The 17,404-nt window shown below is 38.7% G+C and overlaps 1 protein-coding gene across 5 annotated transcripts in view; it reads left to right on the top strand.

The window, feature by feature from the left end:
- gab1.L (GRB2 associated binding protein 1 L homeolog) overlaps nt 1–17,404 on the top strand; it is a 71,432-nt gene continuing 54,028 nt past the window's right edge. The window contains exon 1 of one of the 5 annotated variants that reach the window (XM_041582650.1): nt 1–711. In XM_041582650.1, the coding sequence (XP_041438584.1) occupies nt 604–711 (108 nt within the window). In that variant the 5' untranslated portion in view covers nt 1–603. The remainder of the gene's footprint in view (nt 712–17,404) is intronic. The other 4 variants (XM_018242326.2, XM_041582655.1, XM_018242327.2 and 1 more) reach the window with 4 other exon arrangements.

Raw genomic sequence — 17,404 nt, 5'->3', positions numbered from 1 at the left:
TTGGAGGCGTGAGAGGGAAGGGAACGAACACGACGCTGCATGGAGGGGCGGGGAAGAGGAGGAGAGAGGAGAATAGAGAGGAAAGGGAGGAGAGCCAAAGCAGGATTTACTGTTACGAGGGGGAAAATGTGTTTTATCCAGTGCGTTTCCAGGAGGAGACGGATAAAGCGACTTGTTTCTTCGCTGAAACGCAAATACCCGGAGCTGCCTTCTCTCATGGCTCTGCACTTATAAAGCTCAGCCTGCGCCTGTTCGCCCTGTGGGGAAAAACTTGTGGCCGAAGGAAGAAGGCGGAAGAGGCCAAGCAGCGACTCCTGTCGGGGAAACGGGGCGAAGGGTGGAGAGCTGGAGTCGTTTAGTCATCCTATATGTGCACCCCTCTCGGCTGCTCCTCTCATGGACTCTCCCTAGTAATTATAGCAACGCTATAGGCACGTTCAGTGACTGGGAATCCCGGAGACGCAACTTTCGGAGACGAGGACAACCTAAAAGTTGTGTAGCCGGTGGGGCCGGAGGAGCTTGTTGATACTGGAGCACCAATCGATCAACCCGTTTTCAGAGAGCAGGAGGGGGGCGCCTGCCGCGGGAACGACGAGGAACAGGATGATGAGTAGTGGAAGCGGAGGGGTGGGCGCGGGAGGCGGCGGCGCGGAAGTGGTCTGCTCTGGATGGCTCCGCAAATCCCCCCCGGAGAAAAAGTTGAAACGTTTCGTAAGTAAACTGCGCCTTCATTTCCTTGACAAGGGCCACGTGGTATTGTTTATATAATGGACAAGTGTGCGGTGCTACTAGCGGGTGATTACCCATTCTATCACTATTTCCCATTCTATCACTATTTCCCATTCTATCACTATTTCCCATTCTATCACTATTTCCCATTCTATCACTATTTCCCATTCTATCACTATTTCCCATTCTATCAACATTTGTTTCCCATTCTATCAGCATTTGTTTCCCATTCTATCAGCTTTAAGTTGTGAAATAACTCCAGTAGCAGGAACAATTTGCCATCCAGCTTACATCACAAATCCACATTCAAGGCTGGAAGGATCAACTATTTATAGCAGGGATGCACAACACCGAACATGTTGCTGAACTATAACTCTCAGCAGTTCTGATTGGCAGGGGGTGCTGCCAGTGTCGTGCAGCAGGTTGCCCATTGTTTCTCCATGGCTTTTATACAGCTCACAAGTCTGAAAATCAGTGACATAAGAAGTCACTTTAGGAAGCTGTGGCCTTGAGGAAAGGATGAGGCCACTACTCTCAAATCCCTGACTCCCTTTACTAATTAGTGTTGATTATTGTGTCAGTGACTGTGTATTCAACAAGGTAATGGAAATTCACAAGGAACTTCATGAAAATATAAGGCCCCAATAAAAGAGAATTGGTGCATTTATACAGCTGATGAAATTCCTGGTATCTTAGAATTTACTGTAGGTGCTTTTGTTAAAGACATGACCGTTTAAAACATGTTGGTTGTTTTCATGCTAGCCTTCTTCTGTCCATCTCACATTATCTTTATTCAATGCTTTGTAGCTAATTGGTCCTGTGGGGGGCATCTTATTTATGGAGAAATAAGGTTACAGATAAAGGATCTGTTATTCGGAGACCCGGGCCATTGTCTTGCTAAGTCACCTTCCCCATTGACAACACAGGCAGGACTGTGTAAGGGCAGGACTGTGTAATTCACACATTCTTAAGAGTCAAGTTTTAAAAGCTAGTATAAACTTCAGAGGAATTTACAGTTGTATTTTAATTGCATTACAAAAAGCACATGCTGGCTATTCAAGTGTTCTAAAGTATATAGCTGTGAGGTACAGATTTTATTTATGCAGTCAGTATGTTTAGTATACTGTATACTTATGTATTGTACAGAGCTGTGGACTGTATAAAAATTGGATTATAATAATGTGTTTGTAAGCTGCCCCCTTAAAATATGGAAGAGATTGATCTGTATGCTGCTAGTCTATGGCACAAGACAGGAACTGATCAGTGTTTGTTATTCTGGTTTGCCAACTTCTGTTTCCAAACAGTTTTTTTTTTTTTGCCAGTAGTAGTAAGTTGTGTGGGAATTGGTCTGTCGGGATTCCTGCACATAGGCTAAAGGCTGAAAGTTGAGTGCTGGCAACACATCACGTGCTGATATATTTAATACTGACTGTTCCCAATGCAAGGCAGATGGAACAGTTGTTACTCTGATTTGCCAGTCCTTTATCTTTTCTTGCTCAACTCCACCTATGTCAGATGAACATCCAGGATGTTTTTTTTGTTGTTGAAAACTTTTTAAAAAGGATACTTATGTGTTGTATTATGCAGCGCAAAAGTTTATCATATGTTTATCCACACTTTTCTAGTCGGTGAAACTTAATAATTAGTGTTGCATGTGTTACAATGTCCACACTCACAGGTCTTAAAAAGTTGTTTATTAAAGTAGAAGGAAAGTCTTCTTCCACTTGGGGGTGCCAAATGTTAGGCACCCCCAAGTGATTGTGTATACTTACCTGAACCCCATGGCCAGTGCTCCTATCAGCAGAAAACTGCACCTGCCCGGGTTATTCAAGCGAGCACCGCGGATCGATCCTCTTCCTGCTTCTTCTTTCTTCTCGTGACTGCACATGCGTAGTAGAGCAAAAAAGCAAACTTTAACTAAAAAGTCGGCTATTTCGTTCTACCGCGAATGCGTCTGTCCTGGGAAATTTGAAGAAAGAAGAAGCCGGAAGAAGATCTCTCCGTGGTGCTCGCTGGAAGCAGTTTTCTGCCGATAGGAGCACCGGCCCAGGGTTTCAGGTAAGTAAATACAATTACTTGGGGTGCCTAAGGGTAAGGGCACACTGGGCGATTCGTGGAGATTTAGTCGCCTGGCGACTAATCGCCTCGACTTTGCGGCGACCAATCTCCCCGAACGCCTTCCCTCACTCTGCGCTGGCTAAAATGAAAAATCACCGACACTAATCACACGCGGCGATTCATTTTCCGAAGTTGCCAGAAAACTGGTGAAACATCTTCAAGAAAAAAACACAGCAAGTCCAGTTGATTTGACTTATTTCAATAGATATTCCATGACCTGGATGAATGAGATCTTTTACAAACAAGAATGCAAATAATTTAAAATCTGTAAAAAAAAATGACAACCAGTTTAAATGTTGATTAGATTTAGCCATTCTATAACATACTAAAAGTTAATTTAAAGGTGAACCACCCCTTTAAATAATGATAAATGTATCAACTAATGTAGCCAATCATAATGGTTGCTTTTCTACTCCTGGATTACTGAACTGCTTGCCTGAAACACCAGAGAGCGGAACATAAAAGCTTTAGTTTTTGAAGAATAGAAAAAAATAGAAAACCTGAACTGAAAAAGTGTTTGGAACAACCCCTTTAAGGGCAGAGACACACTTCTATTTCGGGAGATTAGTCCCCCATCGACAAATCAATACTTCTTTGCGCGACTAATCTACCCAAACTGCCTTCCGAAGTCACCCGAAGTTTCCTCGTGGGGTGACTTTGGAAAACAAAGCTTTCTGAGTGCCATCCCGCCAGCGATTTACATTCTAGCCGGCGGGAAGGCAGTTTGGGGAGATTGGTCGCCTCAAGAAGAATGGGTTTGTCGCTGGGTGACTAATCTCCCGAAATAGCAGCGTGTGTATCTGCCCTAAGGAGCCTTTTTGATAGTGGCTTATCTGATCTCAAGTTGTCCCACTGCATACAGGCTCTGATTCTGATTGTATATCTAGAATTCCTGCCATAAAGCTTCTGTCTGCTAGAAAGAAAATAGAAATGATAACAGGAGTGTGTGAATATGATTCCCCCATGCAAATACAAAAGGTGACGATAATTTTTCCAGCAGTACACTTTTACCAAAAAGTATAAAACTATAGACAATGTTAAGCATTGTTTTCATGCAAACGTATGAAATTTGTATTGTGACAGCCGTATCCCTAGAAGTAGCAGAAGAGATCGATACCTCAGGTGTATAGCAACCAACCAGCATTTTTTACAGATGCTGATATGAACCCTTGACTGCCTTCTGTGGCACTAATGGGCTTGAATAAAAAACGTGTTTAGCCTGAAAATGCTGAACTGAAAAGTTTATAGTAGCCCATACTGTATAAATCTGATTTCTTATTTTCAAAATAGAGGTTTTCCTTTGTGGCCACACTAAAATACACATTAAAGGTGGAAGTGAGCCAGAGATCCTATGTTTCAGGTCAGTTTTTCTTCTCAAAATAACTGAAAATTAGTTGTGGTTTTAGAGTGTTTTGAAGATGTAGGTTCTGTCATGTGACACTTTCATGTTATTGTTGGGAACAAAAAAGATTGTACATCACTTTATGTATTGCAAGCAAATGTGAGGCTGATTTTAAGAACAGAAACACTAAATAACCAACCAACTGCCATTTTCCAATGCTCTAATACAAGCTGTGATTGATCTATACTCACGAATTAGACCATGTGCTTATTGATAATATTTGTTTGATACATTTACGATACAGTAGTTTAACTGGATAAAAACTGAAATGAAAAATGTAAAGTTTTTGTTCACTTTAGTAAATCTTTAATCCCCTAAAAAGCAAATTGTTAATTAATTTAAAAAGGTAACTTTAACATTTGTTGGGGGAAAAAAATCATCCTTTATTCAACTCCACAGAGTCCAGGCATAGGTTTAGTGTAATGAGCCTGTTCATAAATCCCTATTCTCATAAAAAACTAATGTTTATACTGAACAACTAATCAAAATATTGCAGATTACTGGCCTGCAAACCGTATTGTTAAATAGTAGTACATTATGTCTTCACATTATAGCTTTGCCAAGGCCATAAATATATCCAGAAACCATAGTGCTACAGAGTTAGATAATTAGGTAGAACAGCCAGGAAAATGAATTCACCACAATATAATTTATGCAGAATCCTAGCCAAAATATTTGGATGTAAGAACACATTTAGCACCTTTAAAATTCTGGCAAGTTGATTGCGTTTCTGCTCAAAATGTTTTTCACTTATAAACCCATGTTACTGTAATGACTAAACTTCAAAACTGTGTGACCGTATAAGATTTTTTGCAATGGGACAAAATGTGAACCCACCCCCTTTGTAATGTAAAATGGATGCAGCATGTAGCGTTCCCTTCTGACCGATGTATCGTATGGCCAAATTTCAGTGTAGTTCAGACTTGTAGGACACAATCTGTCCGCGCCATCCTACAAAATCCCCCTCGTAGTTAATATCTAAAAGGCAATGAATGACCTGTGAGGAGATTAGTTGCCTCAAGAGAAAAACTTTGGAAAAACTAAACAACTCCTATGTTTTACCACTGGTGATTCAATTTATTGCTGGTGGAAAAGCATTTGGAGGAGATTAGTTGCCCACATCAAATCTCTTCTTCTGCAGATGCCTTAATCTCCTCTTGTGTCTTTGCCGTAAAACGAATGTTGCATGTAACAGATTTTTTTCCACCAGAGAAACACCTGTGACTGCTTTGTGGGTTCCCACTGACTATAATGGGAAACACATCGAAGTGCAGATGTGAGTGTTTTGGGCAGAAAAGCACTTCGGTTATTTGAGCAGCATATTGAAACACTGGAGGGGAGTGAAATTAGATATTATTGGCTGTTTATAGTAGGGAATTTCTGTGGCTGCTACAGTCTGTCCTGTTCTTGTTACATTAACACAAAGTGGAATTAAAAGTTAATATCCTTAAATTTATATACACACAGTCTTAATCGGTGACTTAATAAATTAATTGGGAGACCCTTAAAATTCATATACACTTCTGACCATAATTCACTCACAATTCATATATTCATATTAGGCATCCAGATATTATGTTGTATTAAACTGTAGAGTAAGAGGTGTCTGTATCTCAAGTGCGTGTTATAGGAAGGGACTTTTCTACTTATGTGAGGGGTAATCAGCTTTTAATAGAAAACAACAGGGCGTCCCCTGGTCTCCCAATTTTTTTACCCCCACCACAGATGTTACCACTCGTTGTTTTCCACTCTTCGCACTCTTGTCACGCCCTCTGTTAATTCTGTCGGCAATGTGGCTCCAAGTGCACTTTTGTTTCACCTTCGCTATTTGCTGAAAAAATGGCGGTGCGTTCCATTTGGCTGCTCGTGCCTTCCACAGTGATTTTTCCGGACAAAATGCTGTGCGTTTCACTAAAAGCTTCCTCGGGCATTCCCTGTTCTTTTTACATCACTTATAAGAGCCTATAACTGATCATGCACTAACATTACCATGCTTTAACTTTAAAAGCCTTGCAGTATTAAAATAACAGTAACACCAAAAAACACACCCTTATACTGACTTGATGTGAAAAGTGCAACATTTGTAAGCACCCTCATCTATCCCCCTTTCCATGGGATCTGATTACCTGGTCTGCACTGTGAAGAATTATTAAGTGCTTATTTGACCATTATCAAATACTCAAAGACACCCCCTGTGATCTCACGGCCTGTGGTTTTTGATTGAAATCAGCCCATATGTCGCAAGATAATGGAGTCCTAAGGGGCTAATTTCATAACTGGATTGCTTGGCTCTACTAGCCCGTACTAGCAGTATCAGATGTTTGCTTTTAGTTAACCAGTAAGTGAATACAGTAGTCACATTTGGCTTCAAATCACTCTTTCCACTTCAATTGTTTTCTCATTATCCTTCTATTCACTGTTATTCCCACATGCATCATTGTATTTTTTGGGGGGCTAAAGCTGCCTCCCTTGAGGTATGTATGTGGTATCTCAAAGGGCTGTGGAAACAACAAAACAGCAAAACAAAAATTCCCAAATTTTTGAAAATGAAAAAGATGTGTACTGTCTACATCTATACAAGCATGGTATTCCATGGGGGTTATTTATCAAGGTCCGAATTTATCTCATAGCAAACAGATGCTACAAACTCTGATCTAAGCCGCTCGAGTTTACCACACTTATTTATTATTACATTTTCCTGAAAATTACCTTTGCTGGAAAAGCTCAGAATTTCACAGTTTTTTCAGAGAGCTCCGAAAACATTGTGAAATTGCCCAAAACCCCAGACACAACCAAAAATCGATGGGACTGTTCCCATTGACTTTTATGCAAACTCGATAAGGTTTGAGATGTTGTGTTTTTATATTCGGGCTTTTAAGCCCTCTGGGTTTAATAAATTCCGAAAAAAATTGTGATTTTTTTTTTTATTATAACACAAAAAATCACAAATTTTTCAGATTTCGGGCATTCAGTGCTTAGTAAATAACCCTCCATGTGTTGGTAGAGCAGATTACCTTTGTGAACCGAGCTGACTAGGTATGCATATAATCGACTGATTATCCAAAGTACACCTGTATATGGATCAGATTACATTGAAAAATGGTGCTATAAAAAGGAGCCTTTGGACTAGCCGTGGAAGGATAAAGATGCTTTGGATGGCTACATGTGAACTCTGCCTCCAGTTGGACAACCTTGTTTGGTTTGCTTGTCATTTGATGAGTAGTTAACTCATTGTGGCTCATGGCAAATCTGTTGGAGCATATTTAAGCTTTAAATAAAATTCTGTATGTTTTATATTTAATTTAACGCCTTTTTCTATGAAAGTTATGAATTGTTGGACTTTTAGATGGTAAGCTTTTTTGGGGTGGTAGGTCCTCTTTACCTCTTGTATTGGTTGCTTGTTTTTGTATGTTTAATGTATGCACTCATTTATTGTACATTGCTGCAAAATATGTTGACGTTTTATAAATCCGTGATATTAACGATATACAAATCAACGCAATAACCTGCACTTTAACAGGAAACTATTTTTGCTGTGAAATTGCTGTTTATGGTATTAAGCTGCATTTAGGTGTGTCTAAATCTCTCAGATTTTAACTTAATTAGGATAATTTTTTTTAATTTATAAGTCTCTATAACTTACAAGTAGGGATGCACCGAATCCAGGGTTCCTTCTACCCGGCCGAACCAAAACGCTGGACTTTTTGTCTCAAAACAAGGAAGTAAAAAATATTTTCTCCTTCCCACCCCTAATTTGCATAGGCAAATTAGGGGTGGGTTCGGTATTCGGCCGAATCTTTCTTGAAGGATTCGGGGTTTGGCCAAATACAAAAGAGTAGATTTGGTGCATCTCTACTTACAACAGTACTACTTCCATATAAGAAAGATCTTCTCTGTTGTTGTTTTTTTTTTTTTTTAACTGAGAAGGAAAGGTGTAATCACTGGGGGTTGCTAAAATGTTTAATATTAATTATAATCTCTTACCTTAGACCCCCTTTCTGGAGCTCCTGTGAGCTGAGAACTCCACTCCAGGGTACTGCTTTAGGCTAGTACCAGACTAAGCAGATCTCGACCTGTGGAGATACGGCTGCTGCTGTCCTGACCAATGTGCCTATATTTGTAAGCATTGCCTCTGCCCTGGTATAGGTAAATGTGACTGGTATCGTCTGTGAAATGTTGTTGCAGGTTTTTGCCGATATTCGCCAGGTCTGTCTGCACCCAGATAGATACAAAACAGCAGCATAGGAGTGGATTCTCGCAGGCCAAGATCCGCCTAGTTCTCTGCTGCTCTCAGCCTGTGTTTTTTTTTCAGCTTCCTGCAAAAGCAGGCATTTTTGGTCGACCTCCACTCCGTTAGCAGCTCAACAATACAGGATAAGGGAGCAGATCCTCTTCTCTCAGCCTGCAAAACAAATGTAGACTGAGAGCAGCAGAGCCAATGCTTCGTATGCCCTCAGCCTTTAAAGGGACTGGTCACCCAAAAAAATCCTATTTTATCACATTACTCAAGCAAAATAAACTTTAATTACACTTTACACATTATTTTGAATTGTTTACTTCAGTCTGGGAATTCATAATTACAGCAAGCAGGCAGGAGCCATTTTGTGGACACTGTTGTTAAGGCAAACCTTGCATCATCTCAGAATCTCGTTTGTGCACCAGAATGGGGGACCTGATGTCCATCCCCATGCACTAGCTACACAATTAAATGCTAAAGAGAGAGGGGGAATGTGAGGAGTGCAGTGACATCTATTAAGTCCAGCAGGCAATATTTGATTAACAGCTGAGAGTTTACAACAGCTATGAATGCTGTAATTTTAAAAAAAAAAAAAAAAAAAAAGAATTTGGATTTCATGTTTAATTTGAAAAAGATTTTGGGTGACGGGTCCGCTTTAAAACTGCCACGCTATCATCATTTTTTTTTTTAACCTTCTATATGTTCTGTACACATTCAGTATAGTAAAAACCCAAATTTATCCAAAATAACCAATCTTCACTGCTCTGAAATGAAATTATATATAAGGATGTTAGAAATGTATTAACATGGTAATGTCAAACATAGCTATTTTAGCAAATTGTTTAAACTTGCTACCTCTGTTGAAAATCACTTTACATATCATGCAAATGAAACGTGATTTACTAGTTTTGCAAGATTAATGGGGTGAATACATAGAGACTTTGGTCAGACTTAGCTCTGTCCCTTGAAATATCACCATGCAACTGAATGCAACTGCACCAGATTTTGTGGGATTCTGCACAGTTTGATTCTCAGTGCGGTAATCTTATCCGATAAAGTTGGATGGTTTCCGGTTTTCATTCTCTAAATGAGTATAACAAGATATAAAATTCTATTGGACTATTTTACTGGATGAAAATGCAGCATCCTCTTCTGACTGTTGTGTCACATTGGCTGCAAATCTTTATGTAGTTTACAGATCAGGTTCTATCATCTGTTGCAGTATATGTAGCTATATCCAACTAGTAGCATGCAAGCTGTATATATCGAGATAGATAGGTATACACAGTATAAAAAAAAATGTCCATGATTAATATTCCCAAACAATCTTCCTTTTTCATGTATTGGACTGATTATTAGATATGGCAGGTACATTTGGCCTCTGGTTCTCTACTTGGTCAGTAAGAATTAAATAATAATGCAAAAAGCAGAAGTTTTTGTGATATTTTCTTACAATATAGAGGTTTATCCACACCTGAAAAACAGGCTAAATCAATAAAGATAAGAGTAGCAGAAACATAATTTATTCTAAATTATTTGTATTTAGTAGATCTGTTGTAGATGTTCCTAAGGAGATTTTATAGCCAGATTGTATGTGGTTGGGAGAAAAGATACCTCCATGTCTTGTTCTCCCCAGTGAAATTTTTTTCTCGATGGGATAATTAAATAGTTTAATGGAGGGAAAAGGCGGGCTTAGCCTATCTTAGCCTCAACTGCTGTAAGAGAAACCTTTTAACAGGTACCTCATATAGGTTTACTAAATGATATTATTGAGCTGTTGGATATCGAGTTCTGTCTTTACGAGGAAAATGCAGTTTGCACTAGGTCAATGACTCTTTGTTCTCAAAATGCTCTTTTCCCAGCGGGACAGCCACTGCAATTGATATACACCTGAATAACTGAAGTGTGTTGGATGTTTGATTTCTGTGTAATTTCACAGAGAAAAAGAGGATAGGAACTCGACTTCTAGCTCTCCTAAAAAAGTAATACTGCTATTTAAGGATGCTGAAGTGGCAATAATTTGCCTTTTTCATTAAAAAAAAATGTCATCTGTACAAAACTAGTACAAAATATAACTATTGTCTGCATTAACTTGAAATATTCCAAGTGTTTTCAGCACTGGTGCAATGAATAGGGCTTGTGCTAAACCTATTTTTGCCTATGTGTGTGTTTTTTTTTTTTTTTTATTACAAAATATGTTTTTCTTTCCTTGAACAGGACAAAATTTGTAAATGAAGGTAAAATGTCATTCTTCTTTCTGTTTCCAAAAAGCAAAGTCAAACAGCAGTCCAGTGAGAAGCTTCTGTATAAATTAACCCCTCCCTTCCCCAGCTACAGCCTTTCTTTTTAGATGAAGGGCGGCTCATACAGAGGCTTCAGTGGGCTGCTTATTTGTTTGTCTTTGCTTTTTCAGATTGGGAAGGATAATGTGCCTTTAGTTTCATATTCAAATATTATCCTGTTTAGAGCAAGCCATAATAAAAACCATAGATATTTCCTTATTAAACAGGTAAAGAGTAAGTTCAGCACAAGCCCTATTTACTGAACCAATGTGAATAAAGCCGGTAAACTGTCCCTTTAAGCCTCTTACCATTAAATTGTTTTCGAGTTCCATAACTTTAAAACTAGGTTAAAAGTTGGTTATTGTTGGGTTTTTGATCCAGCACAGTCTGTGAATGCCACGTATGTGACCTTTGGAATGCTACTGTTAATGTTCTGGATATTCCCTCACCCAACAATTGTTTTTTGTGCGTTTCTTTTGCACTTCTGAACACAGAGCAAATGCATTCTATCAACAGCTGTCGTTTGCAGAATGGTAACAAGTTTGACCCACTTTTGGACTTGCAGTCATTTGTGCCAAAGTTGTGGGGTTCTTTTTTTTTATATATATTCTGGTGATGGTTTCTGCATATACAATTCTGTTTATTCATCAATCCGTGGACCAAATATGTTCTGAATAACATAATCGAAACCTTTCCACGCAAATTTAGTTTTCAGTATGAGTGAGTTTTATTCTGAGGAAAAAAAATTTGCAAGAAATAGTCCCCCACAATGAGATGGGGGGGCTGATGTTATGCGGACCGGAGGTGAAATGGCAAGGGTTTGACGAGTGGGAAGAGATGCAAACATGGAGCATATCTCTGCTCTCTCAGTTGGAACTAAGGGACACATTTACTTACCTTCAAAGTTGCGACAGCGTTGGCTTTGCCGCACTTTGCCAGGCGTAGATTCGCCAGGGCTGTGCAAACTCACGAAGATCCGAAGTTGCACACAAGTTACCGATCGTTTGCGAAGTTGCGCTAGTTATGTTACGATCTTCGGTTCGAAGTTACACTTGCGAAGGCAATTTGCATATGGCGTGCAGTTAAAGTACAATGGCCGTATATGCAGCAGCAACCACATTATACTACACAAGGCCAGGGAACCTTAATAAATGTATTCTAATGCCCTACACATGTGCCAACAGTATAGTTCAGGTGCCATATGTTATCAAATGTAGGGGGGAAGGAGGATACCCTAAAAAAATTTCGACTTTTTTCAGTCTATCACCCTATAAAAAGTAAAAGACGCCAGTGTTTTTTTGGGACTAAATTTAAACTTTTTTTGGACCATCTCCTATCTACTCTATTGCACTTCACCTGGTCTGAGGTGGCGAAGTAAAGAGGTAACGTTCACAAAAATCCGTAACTTGGTGAAATATCGTAGTTAAGTCCTTTCGATAGAACGCAACTTCGCTTGGCGTAAGGGTGCGAAGTAGTGCTTGAGTAGGTCCACGTCGCTAGTGAATTTTTGTCGAATTTTCGCTAGCGTTAGCCACTTCGCCCTTTACTTAGTACTCAATGGTACTGAGATCAGGGCTCCTATGACTTGCCTGACTGATATCTGGTAAAAAAATCATCCCGATATCTATTTGATTTGTTTGCCAAAAACGTTAGAACAGTACAAAATGTCAGGGTATTATTTATCTAGTAAAATAAAAGAACTAACCATTGATTAAACAGGCACTTGTCACAGTCTGTTTATAATCAAATTGTCAGTTATAGTCATGAGTAACTACTTCCTAGTAGGTTTTTTTTTACATTTATTTACCATGTCTAGTAAACCTGTGACTGGCAATGGCAGCACACTTTTTGGCTGGAAAATACTTTTTGGGTAGAAAAGCAACAATGTTTGCAAAGTCACGTCTTTTTATCAATGCTACATCAGCCAAACTATAATTGTATTGTCTTTGGAGCCTTGTGGGGTTATGTAATAAAATGCAAAAAGTTTGATACAAGGTTACTCACCTGTATAAACCAGTGGTAAGGTAGCATATACTACATGCTATGGGTTTATGCACCCGGACAAGCTTCAAACCTAGTTAGGTAAGGTTTTTATAGTAACAGGTTCCATGTATATTCAGAAGTTAAAGGTTAGCAGCATGTAAAAGCCACATTGAACAAAAAATGTATTTAATTAAAACCTGTGCTTTGCATAATGGAAAATTAAATTGCTTGTGCAGTTTACCTGCTCTAAGCCTCTGCACCTAGCCCATATGTGTGATGATGTTTTTAGTGACCGGTATTATGTTATCGGGATCATGATGCTTGAAAAAAAAAAAAAAAAAGTGCTCATTACAGCAGCAGTAAAAGCAATGTTGTCTATAGAAGCGATGCTGTCTGGTGAATAACTAGTAAGAAGGGGGATAATTCATGACTTTTAGGGTAGGACTACACAAACGATTTTGGCGCGATCCGATGTACTATGACAAAATAAGGTGAGAGAGGGAGAATTGTTGCATGGTATCACAGCGTTGATCCGATGCGACACGACTGACGGATCGCACCAAAATCGTTTGTGTAGTCCTACCCTTAAGCAGTTGGGGGGGAAATATAGTAGTTGGGAGAACTGCACTGTAACCATCAGCAGAGTACATATTTACTACCTTTGCGTCTTCTTTAAGAATGTTCTGTGGGTTAAAAGGTTTTATATTGAAAGCAGATTCAATAGTTTTAATTAGTCGGCATACACAGAAATATGCGTGCTGTTGCCAGTTTTTACTTGTAGCCACTCTCATAAAGACCTTATATGAAGGAAGGAGTGGGTTATAGAGAGAGATCTGTTAAAATTTCTTTCAGTATTTAGGGCTGCCATACATAAGAAACATAAGATATCAGTCCAGGGACAAAAGTATTTAGACGTTTAGTTGCCCTTTAATTCTTATATTACACCCTATTATAAAAAATTGCATATGAATAATATTTCACCCAACAAACAAACTATTCCTGTGCTTTTCTGTGATAAAAGACAAATGTTCAAATGGAGCTTAAACTAGTTCCTTTATTAATTTTGTTGGATATCCTCAAGGATTTCCCAGTTATATATTTGAAACATCGGCTCCTTAAGTTTGTTATTGTTATTCATTTTGCTTCTGTGGTAGAGTCCCCTTGCTTATGCTCTAAAAGTGCAGTCCTATTTTATGAAATTTGTTTTATAGAGTGTTTCATCACAGTGCGTATGGATCCTATCATTTACCCCAATGAAGGATTTAGTCATTCATTTACATTTGTTTGGTACAAAATTATTTAACCTTGGGTTTGAAAACCTCAACCTTGTATGAGGAGTGTATTGTCTGGTATTATTACTACCATTATCCAGAACCCGTTCTCCAGAAAGCTCAGAATTACAGAAAGGTCGTCTTCCATAGACTCCGTTATTTCCAAATGATTTCCATTTTCTCTGTAATAATAAACCAGTAGGTACCTCATACTTGATCCAAACTAAGATATAATTAATCCTTATTGGAAACAAAACCCAATTGGATTTATTTAATGTTTAACTGATTTTTTAATAGACTTAAGGGTCAAATTATAGAAAGATTCTTTATCCAGAAAACCCCAGGTTCAAAGCATTCTGGATATTAGGCCCCATACCTGTACTTGTAAGATTTATGTTTAGTTTCTAGTCTGTTGTATGTGTACACATGAAACCTAAACTAGCGTTTCCTCGAGGAAAGTGACTTTCAGGGCTCCCATGTGTCGACTTTTCACTTGGTACCAGGATAGAAAAGCATGGATAGACTCCAGCTAAGCTTGGGGGTCGTCGCAAATTATCAAGCAGAAAATGAGGTTTGTCTATAATATAAGCTGATGTTACAGGTCTGATTATTGAATTATGATACTAGTTGCACTGGTTTATGTGCTGCCATGTAGTAATTATCTGTATTAAATACTAATCAGCCTTATATAGTGACATTTCTATTCTATGTGTACTGTATATTGTGATTGTGTCTCTAAGCTCAGTAAGTGAAAGCAGCACAGAGCATGTGCAGTAAATCAGCAGAAAAGAAGATGGGGAGCTACTGGGGCATCTTCAGGAGCACAGATATTTACTGCTAAAAGTTTGTGGTTGATTTAGGCTGGTACAGAAACCTAAAACATAATGTACAACATTTTTAGCCTACGTCAGTTAAGCTTTAGTTCTCATTTAAAACAATCCTGACCGATTCCTCATCTGTGTTTCTACCAAATACGACTGGACCAGGACTGTTATGCCTGTACTACCCCTGACCTGAAGAATGTAAAACAGTGCTGTCCAGTTTATTAGATGTAGTTGGCCAACTAATTCTCATACAGCTGGATTAATTTAAAACTATGATGTCATACATTGAAGTCTATGGAGCCAATAATCAGTCTGGAAGCCATAAAAAAACATCTGGCCAACGGCCTCCAGTGGGAAAGTTCTGCTGGTCATAGATGCAAAAATCCAATCGTTCGAATCCTCGAACTATCGGACTTCCCCATCTCCCAACCTGCCACTAACCTTTCAGATCAAATAAAGTAGAAAAAAACAGATCAGCCGATGTTCTGCCCTGACAGCAATCGTACGAAAGTTACGTCCGACAAAAGTTAGTGACAGTCTCCCACTGAAAATCGTCAGATCAGCAATACAGAGATATTATCGGCAGCCGACAGAAATATTCTAACCTGTCTGATCGACTGAACGACCGATACGGCATGGTACGACAGATGTCAGGACACGCCACACACGATCCGAAAATCGTTCGAATCAAGGATTCATACGAGCGGATCTTTGCATCTATGGCCAGCTTAAAGGAAGTACAACCCTGAGCAAGGGCTGTTCCCCGGCAGTTGTTGCTTAGTTGTGGCCTCTCTAGCTTTGAGCTAGACAGGTTATTAATTTGTAGGGAAATGCAGTGTAAGGAAGGCAGTGTTCTCAGTACTACTCAGTGGTAAGTTTCTTATGCACATTAAGGTTTATGGCTGTTGCAACATTTACATCCATATGATTAATGGGAGCACCACAATAAAGTTCCTATCAGATCTCCTACTGACGCGCATCCCACTTGCAGAGATCTGTGCCTTGCTGCTAATAGGCCTATTATATATTTTCATAGTCCTTTTTTCATAGTTCTTATTCGAACATCTTTAGCTTCATCTTTGTTCCAGCTTTGATCTCTGTTGTGCCTTTTTTTTTTATTTTACTGTTTGAACTGTGATATTGTTGATTTAAAATGCATGCTTTTATCATTGGGCCTGATGAATCTTTCCACCGCCCATGCAATTTTAATGAGTCTGAAACCCCTCCAAGCATTCGAACTGCATTAGTGTGCAGGGAATCTTTGTTTAAGGCAGCTAAATAATCTGATATATCTGAGAGAAAGGGCAAACATCCTGCATACACATTTTCTTATTAAACGTCCAACCATCTTTGAAGATACAGTGGGGAAAAAAATCTCTATTATAATAAGTGTGGAAAGGGGATGTTGACCTCAAGCTTTGTGGATAAGCACTTATGTGTATTCTGGGCTTACCCCTACTGGGCTACAATATCATGGGGGTGCCAGATGTCTTTCAGCTAGTAGAATGAATGTTACTGTCCCATTAAATATGTTATCAGTGTATGTCCCCATACCAAACATTTTACTTATTGTCAAAAACACAGTGCCTAAACCCCGGGAAGCTATTTACATTTTACTCATGTTGTCAAAAACACACTGCCTTAACTTAGCAGTTTTTTATATACTGTATAACATTGCTCAGTAGCAGTCATAAATCTTCCAGTTTATTTTAGAGATTGAAAGCAATCAGCTCTCTTCTGAGCGATGCCTTACTTGTGTTCTTTGCACTACAGTAAATAGATTAGTCAATGGCGTGGGTACTTTAGGATGTCAAGGGATTAAAGTAATGGGCTGCCATCAAGGCAATGCTGTGTAACTGCTCAGTGGTTACCTCATCTCATTAGCTGATGAATCTGAGAGCAGGCAGCCTCGGAGCTATCCGCTGAGCTAATACAAATGTGAGTTTGAAAAATGCTTGCGAATATTTACATCACTTTCATAATAAAGGATTGGGTTTGTTCTTTTCCCAGCATTTCAAATGAAATGTCTTTTTAACAACTGGTTATCTGGATGACTGCAAGGGACTTTTTTTGTATTAAAGGAAGTAAGAGCTTGTGTATCACTTCTTTATACCCTAGGTTGCTACTACATCAGACAGAATTCAGTCTGACACCATAAATATCCACACTTATAATGAAAAAAACTATTTGTGGTAGAACTAAATTTAAAATCGGTGGGGGGGGGGGGGGTTAGACACCTACCTTTTGTACTATATACCAAATGAAGATGAGGTGAATAATCTAAAATTCAAGCTGTTGCATGTTATTATTGTTGTGTTATTTTACCTTCTCCTTAGGTCCTTATTTTTTTTCAATTTGTTTTTTTATTAGAAGTCCAGCACAAATACACAACTTGTTTCACTTTTGCAATGATTCATTCATGTTAAGGGTTGTATACATAAACATATTAAACAAAATATTGATTTATATAAAGATATTTAAGGTTAATTTTTCCCAGTATGTATTACATGAACAGTTGTAAAAGAAAGGATGAGGTCCTTATTTTAAAGGGACTTTAT

The sequence above is a fragment of the Xenopus laevis genome, chromosome 1L, assembly GCF_017654675.1.
Source record: "Xenopus laevis strain J_2021 chromosome 1L, Xenopus_laevis_v10.1, whole genome shotgun sequence".
In the NCBI taxonomy this organism is placed as follows: domain Eukaryota; kingdom Metazoa; phylum Chordata; class Amphibia; order Anura; family Pipidae; genus Xenopus; species Xenopus laevis.
The sequence above is the reverse complement of the archived record's forward strand: the minus strand, read 5'-3'. Positions and strand labels throughout refer to the sequence as shown.